This window comes from Aquarana catesbeiana, linkage group LG02, assembly GCF_042186555.1.
Source record: "Aquarana catesbeiana isolate 2022-GZ linkage group LG02, ASM4218655v1, whole genome shotgun sequence".
NCBI lineage: Eukaryota > Metazoa > Chordata > Amphibia > Anura > Ranidae > Aquarana > Aquarana catesbeiana.
The window spans coordinates 402126553-402146738 of NC_133325.1; the positions used below are offsets into that span (position 1 = coordinate 402126553).

Here is a 20186-nt window from a genome sequence, read left to right on the forward strand (position 1 = left end):
GTGCAGGACAGTCGCTAGAAAGCATTTATCTGTAGTGCGCTGTTAGGCTAAGACCATTCATACATTGTGCAATGGTATTCATAATTTAGAAGCATAGGAGAGGTAATGATGCAATTAAAACTTCAAATTGGTCGCAGGAAAATAGTTTAAATCTTGTACAGTGGGGCAAAAAAGTATTTAGTCAGCCACCAATTGTGCAAGTTCTCCCACTTAAAAAGATGAGAGAGGCCTGTAATTGTCATCATAGGTATACCTCAACTATGAGAGACAAAATGTGGAAACAAATCCAGACAATCACATTGACTGATTTTTGAAAGAATTTATTTGCAAATTATGGTGGAAAATAAGTATTTGGTCACCTAAAAACAAGCAAGATTTCTGGCTCCCACAGACCTGTATCTTCTTCTTTAAGAGGCTCCTCTGTCCTCCACTCATTACCTGTATTAATGGCACCTGTTTGAACTTGTTATCAGTATAAAAGACACCTGTCCACAGCCTCAGTCACACTCTAAACTCCACTATGGTGAAGAACAAAGAGCTGACGAAGGACATCAGAAACAAAATTGTAGACCTGCACCAGGCTGGGAAGACTGAATCTGCAATAGGCAAGCAGCTTGGTGTGAAGAAATCAACTGTGGGAGCAATAATTAGAAAATGGAAAACATACAAGACCACTGATAATCTCCCCCGATCTGGGGCTCCACACAAGATCTCACCCCGTGGGGTCAAAATGATCACAAGAACGGTGAGCAAAAATCCCAGAACCACACGGGGGGACCTAGTGAATGACCTGCAGAGAGCTGGGACCAACGTAACAAAGGCTACAATCAATAAGACACTACGCCGCCAGGGACTCAGATCCTGCAGTACCAGACGTGTCCACCTGCTTAAGCCAGTACATGTTCAGGCCCGTCTGAGGTTTGCTAGAGAGCATTCGGATGATCCAGAAGAGGATTGGGAGAATGTCATATGGTCAGATGAAACCAAAGTAGAACTGTTTGGTAGAAACACAACTCGTTGTGTTTGGAGGAGAGAGAATGCTGAGTTGCAACCAAAGAACACCATACCTACTGTGAAGCATGGGGGTGGCAACATCATGCTTTGGGGCTGTTTCTCTGCAAAGGGAAAAGGACGACTGATCCGTGTACATGAAAGAATGAATGGGGCCATGTATCGTGAGATTTTGAGTGCAAACCTCCTCCCATCAGCAAGGGCATTGAAGATGAAATGTGGCTGGATCTCTCAACATGACAATGATCCCAAACACACTGCCCGGGGCAACGAAGGAGTGGCTTTGTGTGAAGCATTTCAAGGTCCTGGAGTGGCCTAGTCAGTCTCCAGATCTTAACCCCATAGAAAACCTTTGGAGGGAGTTGAAAGTCCGTGTTGCCCAGCGACAGCCCCAAAACATCACTGCTTTAGAGGAGATCTGCATGGAGGAATGGGCCAACATACCAGCAACAGTGTGTGACAACCTTGTGAAGACTTACAGAAAACGTTTGACCTCTGTCATTGCCAACAAAGGATATATAACAAAGTATTGAGATGAACTTTTGATATTGACCAAATACTTATTTTCCACCATAATTTGCAAATAAATTCTTTCAAAAATCAGACAATGTGATTGTCTGGATTTGTTTCCACATTTTGATTCTCATAGTTGAGGTATACCTATGATGACAATTACAGGCATCTCTAATCTTTTTAAGTGGGGAAACTTGCACAATTGGTGGCTGACTAAATACTTTTTTGCCCCACTGTATATGAAGCTGCAATGCTGACAACAGTAGAAATAATATACAGATACCGAATCTGTACTTGAATCTGCAAAAAGGTACAACTTGGGCATGGTCTGACTAATGCCCCGTACACACGGTCGGATTTTCCGATGGAAAATGTGTGATAGGACCTTGTTGTCGGAAATTCTGACAGTGTGTGGGCTCCATTACACATTTTCCATCGGATTTTCCGACACACAAAGTTTGAGAGCAGGCTATAAAATTTTCCGACAACAAAATCCGTTGTCGGAATTTCCGATCGTGTGTACACAAATCCAACGCACAAAGTGCCACGCATGCTCAGAATAAATAAAGAGATGAAAGCTATTGGCTACTGCCCCGTTTATAGTCCCGACGTACATGTTTTACGTCACCGCGTTCAGAATGATCGGATTTTCCGACAACTTTGTGTGACCGTGTGTATGCAGGACAAGTTTGAGCCAACATCCGTTGGAAAAAATCCTAGGATTTTGTTGTCGGAATGTCCGATCAATGTCCGACCGTGTGTACGGGGCATAAGTTATTTATAGCATAGCTCCCAACTGTCCCTGATTTCGAGGGACTATCCCTGATTTGGAACAAAGTCCCTCTGTTCCTCTTTCCTCCTCATTTGTCCCTCATTTTGGTCTGATCTATATAATTGTATATAAAATGCACTATTTATCTTTCAAAAAGTGTTCAACAGTGCTAAACCTTTCATCCAAATTCTAAATTGTTGCATTGGAAAATTTTAAAAACCAGTATAAAGTATAATAGTGGTAGAAAAAAGCCCTTGTGGGTTTAACTAATATTTTTATACTAATACTTTTGCTATTCCCATCCCAAAAAGTTGGGAGGTATGCTTGTAGACATGTGATGAAAGTCTCCTGATCAGGTAGAATATGGTGTCATGTTAATGGGTCTTGCACATGAATGCTGACCAATCTCCAAAGGAACAATTGGTTTGGCAAGGTAAAAGCCTGGGCTGATTACTACTTTACTTCATTGTAATAAAAAAAAAATGGCCATTTTTACCTGGAACCAGTCTCATCACCCATCCTTCAATAACTACACAGGATCATTCACTCATGCGCAACATTTCTGTTGCTGTCTGATTTTGGTTCTCAAATGTGGTTAAATCATGCATGCACATCCAGCAACCATGGTCTTTTCTTTAATAGCTTTTGAATTGACACAGCAATTTAAATATTTCCAATACAAAAAAAATTACATCCTCGGAATAACTTTAATTCAGATGGTGAAATGTGGTATATATTGTTTTAACCACAACAATGTTAAGATGTAAAATAAATTAGATCTTAAAATAAGCAATATATTGTACATTTTTGTGACAAGTTTATGTAATTGGAAGTTGTAGAGTTGGATTTGAACAGGTCCCTGGATTGTAGGGATAGCATTCTCCAATAGTAAGTATATGCACTGTACAATGTATACCCATTACTAGGAGCTCCCACTGAAGAACACATACTGAAGCATAAGATAATATACTTTGAGGACATTTATCAATTCCGTCCAACACATAGGTGTGCGCAGGGGGTGGGCCAAGTGTGCCTGGGCACACCCTAATTACTACCCGCAGAGCTGATTTCCCTCTACTGCCTGGGCCTACTGCCTGGTGCTCCCCCCCCTCCCCCTCACCTGCAGTGTTTCCAGCTACCCTCATAAACTGTGTTTACTTTATTTCAATTTGTGAATGAACAGGAATCCCCTCAGCACAGAGCACCGCTCATCCATTCACTGTCCAGTGCAGCTGAGGCTGCAGAGAAGGGCATGTGTGTTTGAGCTTTGTGGTGCACACCCTAATGCAATAGGCTGTGCACACCTATGGTCCCACAGTATGCAATGCTAAACAGGATCAGTGAAACAGTTTATGAGACATATTTGCTGTAAGATTGCAGTTTGATACATTTATTCCTCCCTCTGCTGCACTAATGTAGCACTGTGGCAACATAAAATCTGCCCTTGACCATTTTGTAATTGTGCATGTGTTTTTTAGTAAAAATATGTTACCGACTGATCTGTCTCCATTGGCTTCCCGGGATTCCAGACACAGGGGTCATAAATACACTGTTACATGTAGTTTTCTAAATGATAGGCAGCCTGATTTGCAATAGATGTATACCTACATTTCATGATAATTTGCTTGATAAATGTCCCACACACAGCCAGTCACATATTTTTAGACAGGCTTTATCAAAAGCTCTAATTCACACATAATACACATAGGGTAGAAGGGTCTTCTTTACATAAAACATACTAATATAGTCACTACTGAAGAGTGGAGTATTTGGGAGGATTATATTTAATTGCAAAGGTAATTTGTATTGATCACTACAGTGTCATTTCACCAACATTTGCTTGCATAGTGACAACAACTGTTACAAAGTTACAGTCACCTGACTTTTAACATGTAACCCAGATTTGGGTGGTCTAAGACAGAGCAGCTGTATTACATAGCATAAATGAAGTTGAAACTTAAGGTGAATAGGAGCGGAATTTGAACCACTGCCATTCATATAGAATTTGAATCTTTACACATACAATCTTTTACATACAATAAAATTTGACATATACTGTTTTGTTAAATAAAAAAATTAAACACTGCATAATATACAAAAACATGTACAACAGAGCAAACACTTTGCTTAAAACAGTTCATATTTAAAGAACCATAGACTGTCTTCTTTAGGCATTCTCAGAGACAGGCATATATATGGATTATTTTACTTTAAAAATAGCTATGATAGGTTAGGGAAAGACAGCTGAGATTGTGTGTGAATTCCAATTTACAGTGTATTCAGTCTCATTATCTAAGACGTAGCCATATCGCCACCACCTCCATCTTATATGATCAGTGTGGCACTGATTATAACATTGATTAGGTGGAAGGCCCCATGATATTGTGCGGGATAGGAAAGGTGGAGAGGTGCATGCGGGGCATTCAGCTGAGCTGACAATATGAAACTGATACTATTTCTGCATGTCACACTGCAGCAGAAGCACTATGGAGGGGTCACTCTTTGCTGCCTCTTTAAACTCTTCCAAGGTTATTTGGTCATCTCTGTCCTTGTCCATCTTTTTGAAGATTTTATCAACTCTCTGTTGTGGAGTTAAGCCATCTTGATTCATGCGCATCATAATCACAGTACCCACCATCTTATAGATCGCCTAAAAGAGAAAACAAAGATAACCACTTTTTATTAAAGCTGGACTCATGGAAGGCCAGTGTAAAAGTTACAGCTATGTATTAAAAAATAAAGGATTGCTTTTACAGTACTTCAAAATGCAACCTGGGCAAGTACCTTCCTTTGACTTGGTATCAGTCTCTTACCATTACCCATACAGCAGCACTCAAGACCAGAGGAGGGTAGAACAGCCCTTGGAGCTAGCACGTTAACAATGAACATGTGGATGGGAGAAGAGAACAGAGGGATCACCACATTAGACATCTGCGGCTCCTTTATTGTCTGATCAATAGGCTGGAGTGGAGAGAGCACACCACTGTATTCCTTAAATATAAAAGGTGTCATCCACCTTGCTGTTTTGTGCAAGGGGGCTGTATAAATGTCAGGTGAGTGGGCAAAGGTACAATTTTTTTTCACGTGTAAACATCTGCCTTATATGTACTGTATTTTATCTATGTATTTACTGTAGCTGTTTGCCTGCAATTTAGCTTTATTACAATTTATATTAAAATAGCAGGAGAAAGGACTGTGAGCTGCACACGTTTTTGCAGTTAATTTGTTAGCTAAATGTTTTTTGACAGTTGTACTAAGTACCATTAGGTCAGCTGGTTCTGGCCAGCTCAGTAGATTTTTTTAAAAAAAAGGCCTGGATCTTTTCCTAAATGCACATAATATAACTGGATTCTAAATTTATAGGTAAATTTGATTCAAGAAATATCCGATTGCCTGTTGGGGGATCAGGAATTTATTTTATTCCCCGCTAGAGCAAATTGGATCATGTTTTATTGTTTTTTATTTTTTGCCATCCTCTGGATCAACTGTGGGTATAGGATTGTATATATGGAGTTTTTTGGGGGTTTTTTCTATGTTGGTTGAACTGGGTGGACTTTTGTCTATTTTCAACCAGATTAACTATATAACTAAGTCATCAAATACACCCCAAATTTCACCCCATAAGGTTTACAGGGACATAATAATATAGGCACATTTCCACATACTTACTCCTTGAGTGACCAGAGTGAATACTGCCAGTGTAAACTAATAACATTCACCAAGGAGACTATACCAAGAGCATGGAAATCTTCTAACTTGGATCCAAAAGAAGTCAGGCCAAGAGTATTTATTGTGGATGATGTCCAATAATAAAATGAAAGCCATATTGAATGATAAAATGGCTCTTTTTGCGAAGGTGTGATCCCCATAGAGCCAACACTACCTTACCCCAAATTTTGTTGGCTGCCTCTTGTATATTGAAAACCCACTGATATTTCTTCAAGTTGGCCCAGAAGCCTAAGAATCCTTTCACCTCCGTCCCCCAACCGCAGACCCGCTCAAACCCCTAACCTTCCCTCACTTCCCAATTTTTCCTTACCTCTGTACTTCTCTTCTGCCTATTGATACACTGGTACACCACCTGTCATAGCTCATTGGAATGGTGTATATCTACAATACATCGTATTGCATTGTACCATGTGTACTGTAACCTTTTCAATATAACCTAAAGTAGAAGTCCACCCTAACACTAAAATCTCAAAATCAACAGGCATCCACAATCTCAGACTAACCTATCTAGCCCTGTTAAGAAGAAATTTCTCTCCATACTTCCTTTTTTTGAAGCCATTCCGATCCAGGGTCCTGCTGAGCTGCCAGCTACGGTTTCGCTGTGGAGGTGGGTGCAGAGTAGGCAGCAGACAACAGAAGCCCCATAGTAACTCTATGGGTGACATAACTTCCCATTCATTTCTAAGCCATTGACGGCTGTCTCCTCTATAGAGCTTCTGCCGCTGGAGACCTGGCCAGAGTGGCTTCAAAAAAGGTATGTTTAGCGATTTCTTCTTTACAGGGCTAGATAGGTTAGTCTTAGATAAAGGATGCCTGTAGATTTAGAGATTGTAGTGTTAGGGTGGTGTAGCCCCCTCTACCTTAAGTAGGTTTACAGTGAGAAGATCTGGGAGAGACATACCAGGAGTGGATGTAGAGCCAGAGGGAGAGACTGTGATGTCGCTGGTTTTAGAGACAGGCTGCTGCAGCCAGGAGGATTGGCAGAGCTTGCATAGGATTAACTGGGACTAGTAGTCCACCAAGTTACAGCCAGCACAGAAAGTACTCTTTTCATTGCTATTGGTTGCTACACCAAAGGGGACTGCAGACCCCTGCCAGCAAATGGTGAATCTTGAACTGTTATGGCATATTCAGAGTGGGGCCTAACCATGTGCTAGCTGTGTCAGGAATCAAGCATTGCAGTAAATAAAGCAGCATTTACTCATGAGTGATGTGCTGGAGTAGTATGGAGCTTTAGGCTGAGTTCACACCATTGTCATATCCGTCGCACAGCAGGGGTCTGGTACGTGCTGGTTCACCGTTTCAGGTCCGATTTCAGCCCAAATTTTGGGCTGAATTCAGACCTGAAACAGACCAAAAAAGCACATGTTTTTCCAGCAAATCGCACCGGACCTGCTTTGGGGATATGTGAACCGGCTCCATAGAGAGCCAGTCACATTCTCCTGCTATGCGAATTGGATGCAGTGAAACTCGCATCCAATTTGCACAAGTGTGAACCCAGCCTTAGCGCCTGCAAGTACAGATTCCAACTATCTTCTTCATCAGTTTGAATTAATTTATCTGGACATCCCATGTTCCCTTTTTCCCACCCAAGTTAAATCCCTCAATAAACAACAAAAACAAGCTGATGGACTGTTCATTGTCTAGCAAAGTGTGACTGGAAGTGAATGCAGGGCTGAGCAGGGTGACAGGTGGAACTACTACACTCAGCGACCCCACGGGGGTACCGCTACAGTAGACTTCTACTTTAATGCACTGGGTTTTCCAAATTCCTTGTATTTACCTTTGTTAAAACCTCAAAAAATTATTGAACAAAAATGTCGTAATGGCTAGAAAAGTTGTAGTATGCAACATATTGTTATAATATTTGAATCATTTCTGTATCTAATTATCTCTTCCCAATTACTATGCTCTCCTAACAGTCTAGCCCAAACATACCTCAATTATCTCCAGCATCTCCAGTCTGGTGATCTTTCCATCCCCGTCTAAATCGTACATCTCAAAAGCCCAGTTTAGCTTTTGCTCAAAGCTTCCCCGTGATGTGACACTCAAAGCACAGATGAATTCCCGGAAATCAATGGTTCCATCCCCATTCTTGTCAAAAGTACGAAAGGCATGCTGTGCAAACTTGGAAGCATCACCGTAAGGGAAAAACTGTAGGTATAATGTAACCAGACATAAAGAAGTTGTAAATATTATAGATTTTAAATAGTAAACTTGACATAGAGAGAAAGCATTGAAAATCTTTACAGAAAGTGAATATGTATCTACTGTAGAGATCAATCAAGTTTTTGTGGTTCTTTATATGATAATTGTAAGAAATGCCTGCTACAATCTGACTGCTATGAGCAATACATCCATTTGTTCCACTGCCCACATGTTTTTCACACTAGTCCATTTGTAAATGAATGTAGTTCTTAATTAGTGCATTACAGTCAGGATATTAACATGTTAGTTAATTACTACTGTCTACTGTTGTGCAGCAGCTTGCACTAAGTACACTTTTAGGACTGTTAATACATTTTTACTTTGTTTTTAGGCCACTTTGCACAAATGTTCCCTTATATTTTACCATGCTTACTTCTACCTCAGTGTGAACAATGAGGTTGATTTACTAAAGGCAAATCCACTCTGCACTACAAGTGCACTGCAAGTGCACTTGGAAGTGCAGTCGCTGTAAATCTGAGGGGTAGATCTGAAATGAGGGGAAGCTCTGCTGATTTTATCATCCAATCATGTACAAGCAAAAATGCTGTTTTTTTATTTTCCTTGCATGCCCTCCTCAGATCTACAGCAACTGCACTTTCAAGTGCACTTCCAAGTGCATATGTAGTGCAAAGTGGATTTGCCTTTAGTAAATAAACGCCAATGTCTTTAGTAAGGCTTAGGAAACATGAAGGGAAACAGTATAACAATACATCTGGGGTCAGTACATGGGTAATCAGGCACAGGATACACAACTAACAAGCAAGTAACAAGCAACCGGAAGCTCAGAGATCTGTGACGTTGCTCAGGCAATGTGGGTTACACTGAGCATATCCTATATAGGCAAGCAAACTAGGAGGCGAGCCAGGAAGTGATGGAAGGGAAGGAAATAAAAGCCCACACAATAGTAGGCGACGCCCATAGGTGAGCACAGCCAAACCACATATGTGAAAGGAATCAGGGTAGAAAAAGCACTGCGGCAAGGAAGTAAGAATACACAGGCAGGAAACTGCAGGCTGAATTGTGGTATTAAAAGCAGTTTGGCATTAAAAGAGAAGTGCAGGATTTAAAAAGAAAACAAACATTTATACTCACCTGGGTGGATGCAACATAGGTCCTATGCTACATCTGTCCCCTGCCACCTCTAAGACCAAGAATTGAGTGATCAAAGACCACTGATCGCTCGGTTCTTGGTCTTCATGAGCAGAAAGCCAGGGACTGTCACTTGCCAGCTCTCTGCTCTACCCCTCTAGTGCTGACTGGAGCACTGGGCTGTGGAGGAGGTGAGAGTGACTGGCTCAGGCTCTCAGCAGCGCGCTGAAAGGCTGAGCCAGATGCCGGGTCAGGAATCTGAGTGCATCCAGACATTATTGTCGCAATGTTTGCAGAGCCTGGACCAGCTCTTTGACATCAACCAACAGTTGGTTTTAGCCCTCTGTCGGCTGAATATGTGTCACAGGAGAGCAGAACTAAGTGCACTCACATGACCAATAGGAGAAGTATGGCCAAAAGAGCTTTGGCCATGCTTCTCCTTTTAAAGTACTACAGTTTTTTGACTTCAAACAATAGAAAGAGCCTGAAAATACAAGTCTTCTAAATACTTCAGGTTTATTCTGCATAGGAAGTTTAATTTTTTTTAACTTTGCATTTTTATCATAACGCTGGCCAATATATAAATATCACACCAACATGTATGGCGAAGCCCAAGAAGTTTGACAGAATGACACACTTGACAGCACAAACACAACTCCGTGCTCAAAGTTCTTGACTAAATGTGCAAACTGTTTTGGGGAAAAATGCATTTATTTCAAAAGCATTCCTAATAAATGGATATTTAACAATACAGTTAAAATATGTTCATGAATGTTAAAAGCATGATCACTTATGCTGCAATGGGCAGGGTCTGCAAAACACCAAAAAAGTACCTTAATATAAAGCTGCTGAAACTCATCTAAGTTGAGAATGCCGGATGGACAGTCCTTCAGGAACCCTTTATACCAGTGCTTCAACTCTTGCTCTGAGAATTCTGTGCTCTGCACTAAGTCCTGTAGCATCTCTGGGGCTAGCTTACTGTTTTGTTTTCCCATGTCTGAAAGAAAATTGAAGTAAATATTAATATATAACCTAGAAAAACATGTTATAATTTGTATAGGAATCCATTTTCTAATGCAACTGAACAATTCCTTTCTCACCAAACATCCTTCTGTTATTTTACACAACAGCATGATTGTTAGCTATTTTCTCTTCTAAATATTTATGGACAATAATGAAACTAGGCAGAGAGATGGTGCCAAACTAGGTACCCACTCCCCCCCAAAAAATTGAATGGGCAAAAAATTGTAGAGGAGGGGAGGGGGGAGGAGGCAGACAAGTGGAACTTTTTGGGTGAAGTTCCGTTTTAAGTGTAAGGGAGACAATGCCATTGGGCTTGAAGAACATGAAAATGGATTGTTGCCTTTTCTTAAATCCTCAGTTTTTTTTTTTTTTTTTTTAAATCAGCACAAACATGACTGGTGGCTGCTGTACTAGTCACGAATAAGCTCTAGCAGTTCTAGCAGCGCAAAATGCATTTACTGTGTTTCCTTGCACTCACAGTGTCTACTTTTGCTGGATATGGTGTTTCAAAGTTTATCAATAAAGTGGATGCAGTTTTCAAATGTGCAGCATTTTGGATCCTAATTGCATTTGTTCCACATGGCTGGACGAGCGCTGCTTGCACTAGAATACACTGGAGTTTAAAAAGGACTTCGTGGCAGATCCACCTGGAGCAGCAGCATTCACATTGTGACTGCTGTCCTAGTTTAAATCCTCCATCCTTCCATCCTTAATACAACTGCTGCACCCAACACAGGCATGTAAGGGGGCTTGTGATTGGCTAATTGTTAGCACAAAATAACCAAGATCCCACCCAGCTTCTTCTTGGATAGAACAGGGACCCACACCTGGAAGTTCTTAGCCTTTGTCATATTGTGCTCAACTTCACATTGTGCCCGCTGGAAGTTCTTATCCTCTGCCATAGTGTGCCCATTGGCCATCCCATGCCATTAGGCTCTATGCATTCAGCTCATGACTCCCTGCATGTCTTTCCAGAGACAGGACTGCTCCAGCTGCTCCTCTAGTTTCTGTACACTTCTCCCAGGACTTCCAGGAGAATAGCGCTCACTGCAGAGAACACTTGGCCTAAAAGATCTTTTGCAACCCACTCTTAGCCTCCATCAACCATAAAGAGTAAGGATAAGTATAACTGGCTCTTCTGGTAGTAGGACTATCTCACCCTATCCTTCTGTATTGTCCAGGACCTCTGCGTTAGTTGACTAAATCTGCATGCTAGTGGGGTGTTTGACTCCCATGCCCCAACTGCACAAAGCCTCCCAACCTGGCTTTTATATGGGCTCTGCCCACACCTATGACATCACTACAGGAAGGCTTTATCCAAAAGGGAACCTTACACCCGCTAACATAATGTGCTATCACCACACTATTCTGGGACAAAGCTACCTAGTGGCAGACTATCTAACTGCACCTGCTTACAGGCACTCATCAAGTGAGCCAACTATGCCCATCTCTATAAATGGAGGAGGTAGAACTTTCATTAATCTCCTCTTCCTCCATTCATATAGTGTTTTATATTCATTAAAAGATATAGTACAGCTTTTATGAATGGAGGAGAGGGATGAAAGGGCAGGCATATTCAGCATTTTGACAAGTACCTGTGAAAAATCCAGTGGCAGTTTAACTGTGATAGCACCAGAAGATTACCACTGCAGGGGTGTGAAAGTGATATAGGGGGGCAGATGATGGAAGATCTCAACTAAAACAGCAGCCACCAGCACAAGGGACACTTCTCAATAAATGTAAGTACTGTCCTATGCGCTGATTATTAAAAAAAAAAAAAAAAAACGAAACTTCGGCTTTAATGTTGATAACAGTGACTTGGCATATTGTGACACCATAGAGTATAAATATTTATTCATTCATCATCTTCAGTGCTGCCAATTGTTGCAAAACGATCAATAATTTTCCAACCTGGCTGAGTCTAAACTGAGCCTCACTCATTTTTTAATTCGTTTCTTTGCTTACTATTTTCTGATTTGATCATGTTGATCAAATCACATATTGATTGGATAAAAAAATGGAAGTGTGTATGGCCACATTCAGACAATCAGATTTTAGAGTGGAACTCAAGTCAAACATAAAATATAAACGTAATGTGTATTTGGTGTGGCGCTATAGGACACCTCCCTCTATTTCCTTTTAAAATATGTGGGTGACACTACAAAACACCTCGCTCATATGTGCTTAAAGTGGTTGTAAACCCTTTACAACCACTTTTTGCTACAGGTAAGCCTATAATAAGGTTTACCTGTAGCTACCCCTGATATCTCCTAAACCTGCATGGTTTAGGAGATATACCCTGTATCTGAATGTCCTGACATCATCGGCACATGCGCACTGAAGCAACGGCACATACGTGCCATTGTTTCAATGAGTGTGCCGTTACCGGCGGCTCAAGTGCGCATGTGCGGGAGTGACGTCTTTGTGGCTCCGACCAATCACAGTGCCAGAGCCCGCGATGCCCGGAAGTAATTCCGGGAGCGATGTCGCCGACCGGAGTCATGTACGGGGACTGCTGTGGGGGCTTCGGTCTAAGATGAGTATTTCAAAATGATCTAGTATGTTATGCATACTAGCTCATTATGCCTTTGTCTTTCAGGTTTTTTTTGTTTTTTTTATGTTAGTGGGTTTACAATCACTTTAATATGTAGCTAAAGTCAAAACGTTTTTTTTTATTTTGGATAGAGAAGAGAGGGATTAGAACACCTGTCAGTTTTTATTGCTGTATGTGTGCCCGTTTACTCTCTCTATTTGTCCTGTATTCGATTATCTTTAAAAGTTAAAGAAAATCCCAAATTTTGGGCTATAAACTGAAAAGTAATAGAGGGGAAAGCTTCTAATAAGGACACTAGTTCTGGTGACCTGGGGTTCCCAATAGATTCCCCTAATTTGCAGGGATTTCCTCTCACTTCCTGTTTTGGCTGTAGGACAGGAAGTGAAGGGAAATCTCCCCAATTGGACAAAGATGGCAAAAATAAACCTTACAGGGGTTATAACCCTCCCTTACTCTATCCAAAATGAAAATAAAGTTTTGCCTATAGTTCTTAAAAAAATATATATAAATATATATATATATATATATATATATATATATATATATATATATATTGTATATAACTACCTTAGTGCATTTCACATACTTTCATTATGTGCTATAAAACACCTCCCCATATTTAAAAATATCATACAATCAATAAATATAAATAATAATGTAATATAAATAATAGTGCAATCATTTAAAAAGCCCTCAAAAACTGCTAAAAAGTGCAGTCCTTGTTAATCTCCTCCCACCCGCACTATAGCCAAAAGATGCCTCCCTACAGCGTGCATCGTCGCGGCTCTTTACCATGTGACCAGCTGTGTCCGATCACAGCTGATCACAGTGTCCTGATTATCAGTGCAGCCCCAAAAGTGCCCACAAATGCTGCCAATCTGTATCCATCAGTGCTGCTAATAAGTGATGCCTGTCAGTGCACATCGGTGTTGCCTGTCAGTGCCCATCAGTGATGCCTGTCAGTGCCCACCAGGAATGCCTATCAGTGCCCATCAGTGCCACATATTAGTGCAGCCTTTAGGTGGTTAAAGTGCTCTTGCAATAAAGTGCCGATTTCACACACCTCCTTGAGCCACACTCACCAAAGCTCCAGGAACCCTTATATTAAATAAATGGGTCAAATGTGCTGTGTTCACCACTACTGTTCCTCTCAGGGTTTATGCTCCTTCCCTGCTGGTACTGGACCTGTGTAATCTGTCCAGGGTACCGAGATAGTCCATTGTCCCTCTCCCCTCCCCCCCTTCTATTTTTGCTTTGGAGACTTTTCATGGGAAATAGTCTCCTTGCACTCATTTATTATTGATATTTGGATGAAAGTACCCCCAATTCTCTACCCTTTAGTCATTTGGATGCCTTATTGCTAATCTATCCATCTATGTTAAGGTTAAGGGCCAGTTCACACTGGTCCGACATGCGCTCCAACTTCGAGAGCACGACGCATGACATGTCAAAGTCAATGGTTTTCTATGAGAGCCACTTTAACTGGTCCCATTTGTGTCAGTCCGACTTTGAAAATGCTTACTGCACTACTTTGGTCTGACTTGGGCACAATTTCAGCCCATTGATTTGAATAAAAGACAGGATTATCATCTTAACTGATCCGATTTGTGGCATACGACTTGTGCTCTGAAGATCTTGAGGGGGAACCCTACTCAAACATTTTTTAAAAAAGTGTCGTGAAGCCACCCAAAACCGTACCAAACTCTTCGGTCCGGTATAGATTTTGAAGGGAAACCCCAAAATCCATACAAGACCCTTATCCAAGCATGCAGCCCGGCAGGTCAGGAAAGGGTGGGACGAGCGAGCACCCTCTTCCCTGGACCATACCATGCCACAAGCTTTGGAGCGGATGGCTCTGAATCTTCTCCGGCTGGTGCCCGCTGTTGTGTCAGGTCCGGTGTCTGTCAGTTGTTATATAGCCATGGGGCAAGGCTATCCAGCGATGTCAACTGGAGACCCCGACCCCTGACACAAGGGACGGGGTCTCTGAGTGATGTCCTCCATTGGCCACGCCCCATGGCTATATAAGAACTGGCAGACACCGCACCTGACACAACATCGGAGCCAGCGTCGGAGGAGGACCAGGTCAGCGGAGAAAGAAGTCATCGGTGGAGGGAGAAGAACCGGGAGAAGAAGCAGACGGAGAAGAACCGGGAGAGGAATCGGAGCGAGAAGAACTGGAGGGAGAAGAACTGGAGGGAGAAGCCTAGAGGAACAAGACATGGAGCTCATTTTTAATAAAGGACTTTTCGAAAACCGTCTCTTGTTTTTTGTAACACTACACTTCTTTTTTTTTTTTGGTAAATGGGTAGGGCCAGATCTGGGGGCCCCCTTGTCAAAGAGGGCTTCCAGATTCCGATAAGCCCCCTGCCTGCAGAGCCCCACAACCACCGCCCAGGGTTGTTGGGAAGAGGCCTTTGTCCCCATCAACATGGGGACTAGGCGCTTTGGGGTAGGGGGAGCAGGTGTTGAGGGCATATGGCCTGGTACGGTCCAGGAGGGGGGGCACTAGATCGTCCCCCTCCCTTTTCTGACCTGCTGGGCTGCATGCTCAGATAAGGGTCTGGTATGGATTTTGGGGGGGACCGCTCACCTTTTTTATTTGGAGTATGATTTTCCCTCAAAATCCATACCAGACTCTTGTGGGGGGGGGGTTGTTTGTTTACATCATGCATGAGGATTGTAACCTATATGAAATATATATATTTTTTCTTTTCGGTTGGTACTGACAAATCTGTGAATATCATGTAAAATGTGACCAGTTCTGTACCTATAGAATATGTCAATGTAATAGCTTATTTTGTTTGTTTGTTGTTTTCTCTATTCTCATTGTAGATTTGTTTTTATGACTGTGAACTAGCTCTCTGAACATACAAAAACCTTTGCAGGTCCTGAAGAAGCGGCATATCCGTGAAAAGCGTAGACCTCATTTTGAAGGACACAGATTGCTTACCTTTGTGATATTTCTAATGTTTATATGGTTTTAAACTGTATTTAATAAAATTGTGTCTTTTGTTAACTTATATGTTTTATTGAATCATACATAAATGACACTAGGGGTATATTTAAAGTCCCAAAACCTCCCTTACCTTCCCTTTACTATACATATCGGGATGATACCCTAATGGCGCATACAAATGAGTGGACTTTCTGGTAGAAAAGGTCCGACGGAATGAATCCGTCGGACATTCCGATCGTGTGTGAGCTTCATCGGAACTTTTCTGTCAAAAAATCTGACGGACCTTACAAATAGAACATGTTTCATATCTTTCCGACGGACTCGATTAATATCGAAAAAAACATTCGTCTGTATGCTAGCCCGAGGGACCGAAAACGACGCAAGGGCAGCTATTGGCTACTAGTTATTGAACTTCCTTTCCTAGTCCGGTCGTACGTCATCACGTTCAAAACGATCAGATTTGGTGGGATCGTGTGTAGGCAAGTCCGTTTCGTCGGAACTCCGTTGAAAAGTCCTTCGGAGTTCAGTCCGACGAGAAGTCCGCTTGTGTGTACGCGGCATTAATCACTCCACTAGTGTATATGTAAAATTTATACTCAATTCCACACTTACTTTTCTGCTTAATTTATTAATAAATGCTGTATTACATGCTGTTTATACTCACTCAGTCACTATGAGATTCATATTTTGTATTCTGCAAAATCCTGGTTACATAGTTAAATAGTTACATAGTTAGTCAGGTTGAAAAAAGACACAAGTCCATCCAGTTCAACCATAAAAAAGAAAAAAATAATAATAATATCATGCAATCCCATATACCCAATCCTATACCCACAGTTGATCTAGAGGAAGGCGAAAAACCACAGCAAAGCATGATCCAATTTGCTACAGCAGGGGAAAAAATTCCTTCCTGATCCCTGAGAGGCAATCGGATTTTCCCTGGATCAACTTTACCTATAAATGTTAGTACCCAGTTATATTATGTACATTTAGGAAAGAATCCAGGCCTTTCTTAAAGCAATCTTCTGAACTGGCCAGAACCACCTTTTGAAAGAGTCTATTCCACATTTTCACAACTCTTATGCCCCGTACACACGATCGGACATTCCGACAACAAAATCCATGGATTTTTTTCCGACGGATGTTGGCTAATACTTGTCTTGCATACACATGGTCACACAAATCTTGTCGGAAATTCTGAACATCAAGAACGCGGTGACGTACAACACGTACGTCAAGCTGTGAAAAAGGAAGTTCAATAGCCAGTGCGGCTCTTCTGCTTGATTCCGAGCATGCATGGAACTTTGTGCATCGGAATTGTGTACACACGATCGGAATTTACGACAACGGATTTTGTTGACGGAAAATTTGAGATCCAGATCTCAAATTTTGTGTGACGGGAATACAGATGGAAAATGTCCGATGGAACCTACACAGGGTCGGAATTTCTGACAAGTTCCCCTCGAACATTTTCCATTGGAAAATCCGACCGTGTGTATGGGGCATTACTGTGAAGAAACCTTTCCGTATTTGGAGATGAAATCTCTTTTCCTCTAGGTGTAAAGAGTGCCCCCTTGTCCTCTGTGTTGACTGTAAAGTGAATAATTCAACACCAAGTTCACTAGATGGACCCCTTATATATTTGTACATGTTGATCATATCCCCCCTTATTCTCCTCTTCTCAAGAGTGAATAAACTCAGTTCCTCTAATCTTTCCTCATAGCTGAGCTCCTCCATGCCTCTTATCAGTTTGGTTGCCCTTCTCTGTACTTTCTCCAGTTCCCCGATATCCTTTTTGAGAACTGGTGCTCAAAACTGAACTGCATATTCCAAATGAGGTCTTACTAATGATTTGTACAGGGGCAAAATGATATCTCTCTCTCTCTGGAGTCCATACCTCTCTTGAAACAAGAAAGGACTTTGCTCTCTTTGGAAACCGCAGCTTGGCATCGCATGCTATTATTGAGCTTATGATCTACCAAAACCCCCAGATCCTTCTCCACTACCGATCCCCCCTGTTGTACTCGCCCTAGTATGTATGATGCATGCATATTCTTGGCCCCCAAGTGCATAAATGCGGTTGAGTTTCTATGCTGGGCACAGCTGAGCAGCCCATATGACTATAGCGTGACACGTGTGGGTGTATACACAATGGTAAATGACAGCCCACTCCCTCCTTCATGCCCACTAACCAGCTAAACACAATGGGGGGCATATTACATATGGATTAACCTGTTGTCGACTAGCCGCTGTCGTTAAATGGTGGCAGGATGGTACGGCTGCGCAAACCGCCACAGGTGTATGTCGGCTGCTTTAAGAGCTGTGGAAGGCGCGAGCGCACTGGTGGCGCAACGCTGAAGCTGATGCATGTGGCTGGCGGACGCGATGTCCGCCGGCCACCGGCAATTGCTCCAAAGAGAGCCAGAATGGGGATCTGTCAATGTAAACAGACAGATTCCCGTTCTGGCAGGGGAGGAGAGAGAGATCTGCTGTTCCTAGTGATCAGGAACAGCGATCTCTCTCCTCCTCCAGTCAGTCCCATCCCCCCACAGTTAGAACACATTTAACCCCTTGATCGCCCCCTGGTGTTAACCCCTTCCCTGCCAGTGACATTTACACAGTAATCAGTGTATTTTTAAAGCACTGATCACTGTATAAATGTCAATGGTCACAAAAAAGTGTCAAAAGTGTCCGATCTGTTCGCCACAATGTTGTAGTCCGGCTAAAAATCGCTGATCACTGCCATTACTAGTAAAAAAAAATATATATAATAATAATGCCAGAATTATATCCCCTATTAGACGCTATAACTTTTGTGTAAACCAATCAATATACGCTTATTGCGATTTTTTTACCAAAAATATGTAGAAGAATACATATTGGCCTAAACTGATGAAGAAATTAGTTTTTTTTATTTGTTTTCTGGATATTTATTATAGCAAAAAGTAAAAAATACCACATATTTACTGTGGCAGGTCAGCTCTATTGCGCAAAATCACGTACCTGTACATGATTACGTGCAATAGCCACTGGGTGGTGTATGTGCACCGCCAGAGGCACGATCGCACACCTTTTTGGACTCAGGGAATGCCAATCAGCGGGTCCGGGATCGTTCCCCAGAGAGGCAGAACGGCAATCTGCCTATGTAAACAAGGCAGATCGTCATTCTGACAGGGAAGAAGATGGAGATCTTGTGTTTCTGCTAAGCAGGAACACCGATCTCTGTCTTCATCCAGTCAGAGCAACCCAACACAGTTAAAAAGCACCTTAGGAGCACACTTAAAGGAGAAGTATAGCCAAAGCTTGTTTGGCTGCACTTCTCCTGTGGATCACAGAAGTGCAATTTGTTTTGCACTCATGTGACCCATTTTCAGCACTCTCTGCTGACATCACAGAAGTCGGTCCAGGGTCCGCATCATCACGACAATGGAAATCAGGATTCGACAGGTCCCTGGACCGACACCCAGCTCAGCCTCTCAGCGAGCCACTGAGAGGCTGAGCCGGCCGCTCTGCCCGCTCCACAGCCCAGTGCTCCAGTGAGCGAGGAGAGGGTTGTAACTGAGAGTCTTCAGCTCTCTGCTCACAGAGCTATGAGAATCGAGTGATGGGCGACGTTCGATCGCTCGGTTCTCAGTGTGGAGGTGCCGGGGCACCTAGGTAAGTATGATTCTGGGAAAAAAACCCAACCCCATACTTCTCTTTTAACCCTTTGATGGCCCCTGATGTTAACCCCCTCCCTGTCAGTGTCATTAGTACAGTAACAGTGCATATTTTTAGCACTGATCACTGTATTAGTGTCACTGGTCCCCAAAAAAGTGTCAAAAGTGTCAGTTAAGTGTCCAATTTGTCCGCCGAAATGTCGCAGTCCCGCTAGTAAAAAAATAAATAAATAAAAATTCTTTAAAAATATCCCGTCATTTGTAGACACTATAACTTTTGAGCAAACCAATCAATATACGCTTATTGGGATTTTTGTACCAGAAATATGTAGCTGAATACATACTAAATTGATGAAAAAATTTTATTTTTTAAATTTTTTTATTTGATATGTTTTATAGCAGAAAGTAAAAAATATTGTTTTTTTTTTCAAATTTTTTTTTTTGTTTATAGCGCAAAGAAATAAAAACAGCAGAGGTGATCAAATATCACCAAAAGAAAGCTCTCATTGTGGGAAAAAAAGGACTTCAATTTTATTTGAGTTCAACGTCGAACGACCGCGCAATTGTCAGTTAAAGTAACGCAGGGCCGTATCGCAAAAAAAAGGCCTGGTCATTAAGGGGTAAACCCTCCTGGGGCTGAAGTGGTTAAAATAATTACAGTGCCATCAT

General features: G+C 41.9%; 1 protein-coding gene across 1 annotated transcript in view; it reads right to left on the bottom strand.

Annotated features, from left to right (window-relative positions):
- Nucleotides 1-2984: 2984 nt before the first annotated feature.
- The window catches only part of HPCAL4 (hippocalcin like 4), a 59921-nt gene continuing 42719 nt past the window's right edge, over nt 2985-20186 (bottom strand). The window contains exons 2-4 of the mRNA XM_073615285.1: nt 10156-10319; nt 7964-8179; nt 2985-4946 (exon numbers count right to left, since the gene is read on the bottom strand). Of these exons, the coding sequence (XP_073471386.1) occupies nt 4749-4946; nt 7964-8179; nt 10156-10317 (576 nt within the window). The 5' untranslated portion in view covers nt 10318-10319 and the 3' untranslated portion in view covers nt 2985-4748. The remainder of the gene's footprint in view (nt 4947-7963; nt 8180-10155; nt 10320-20186) is intronic.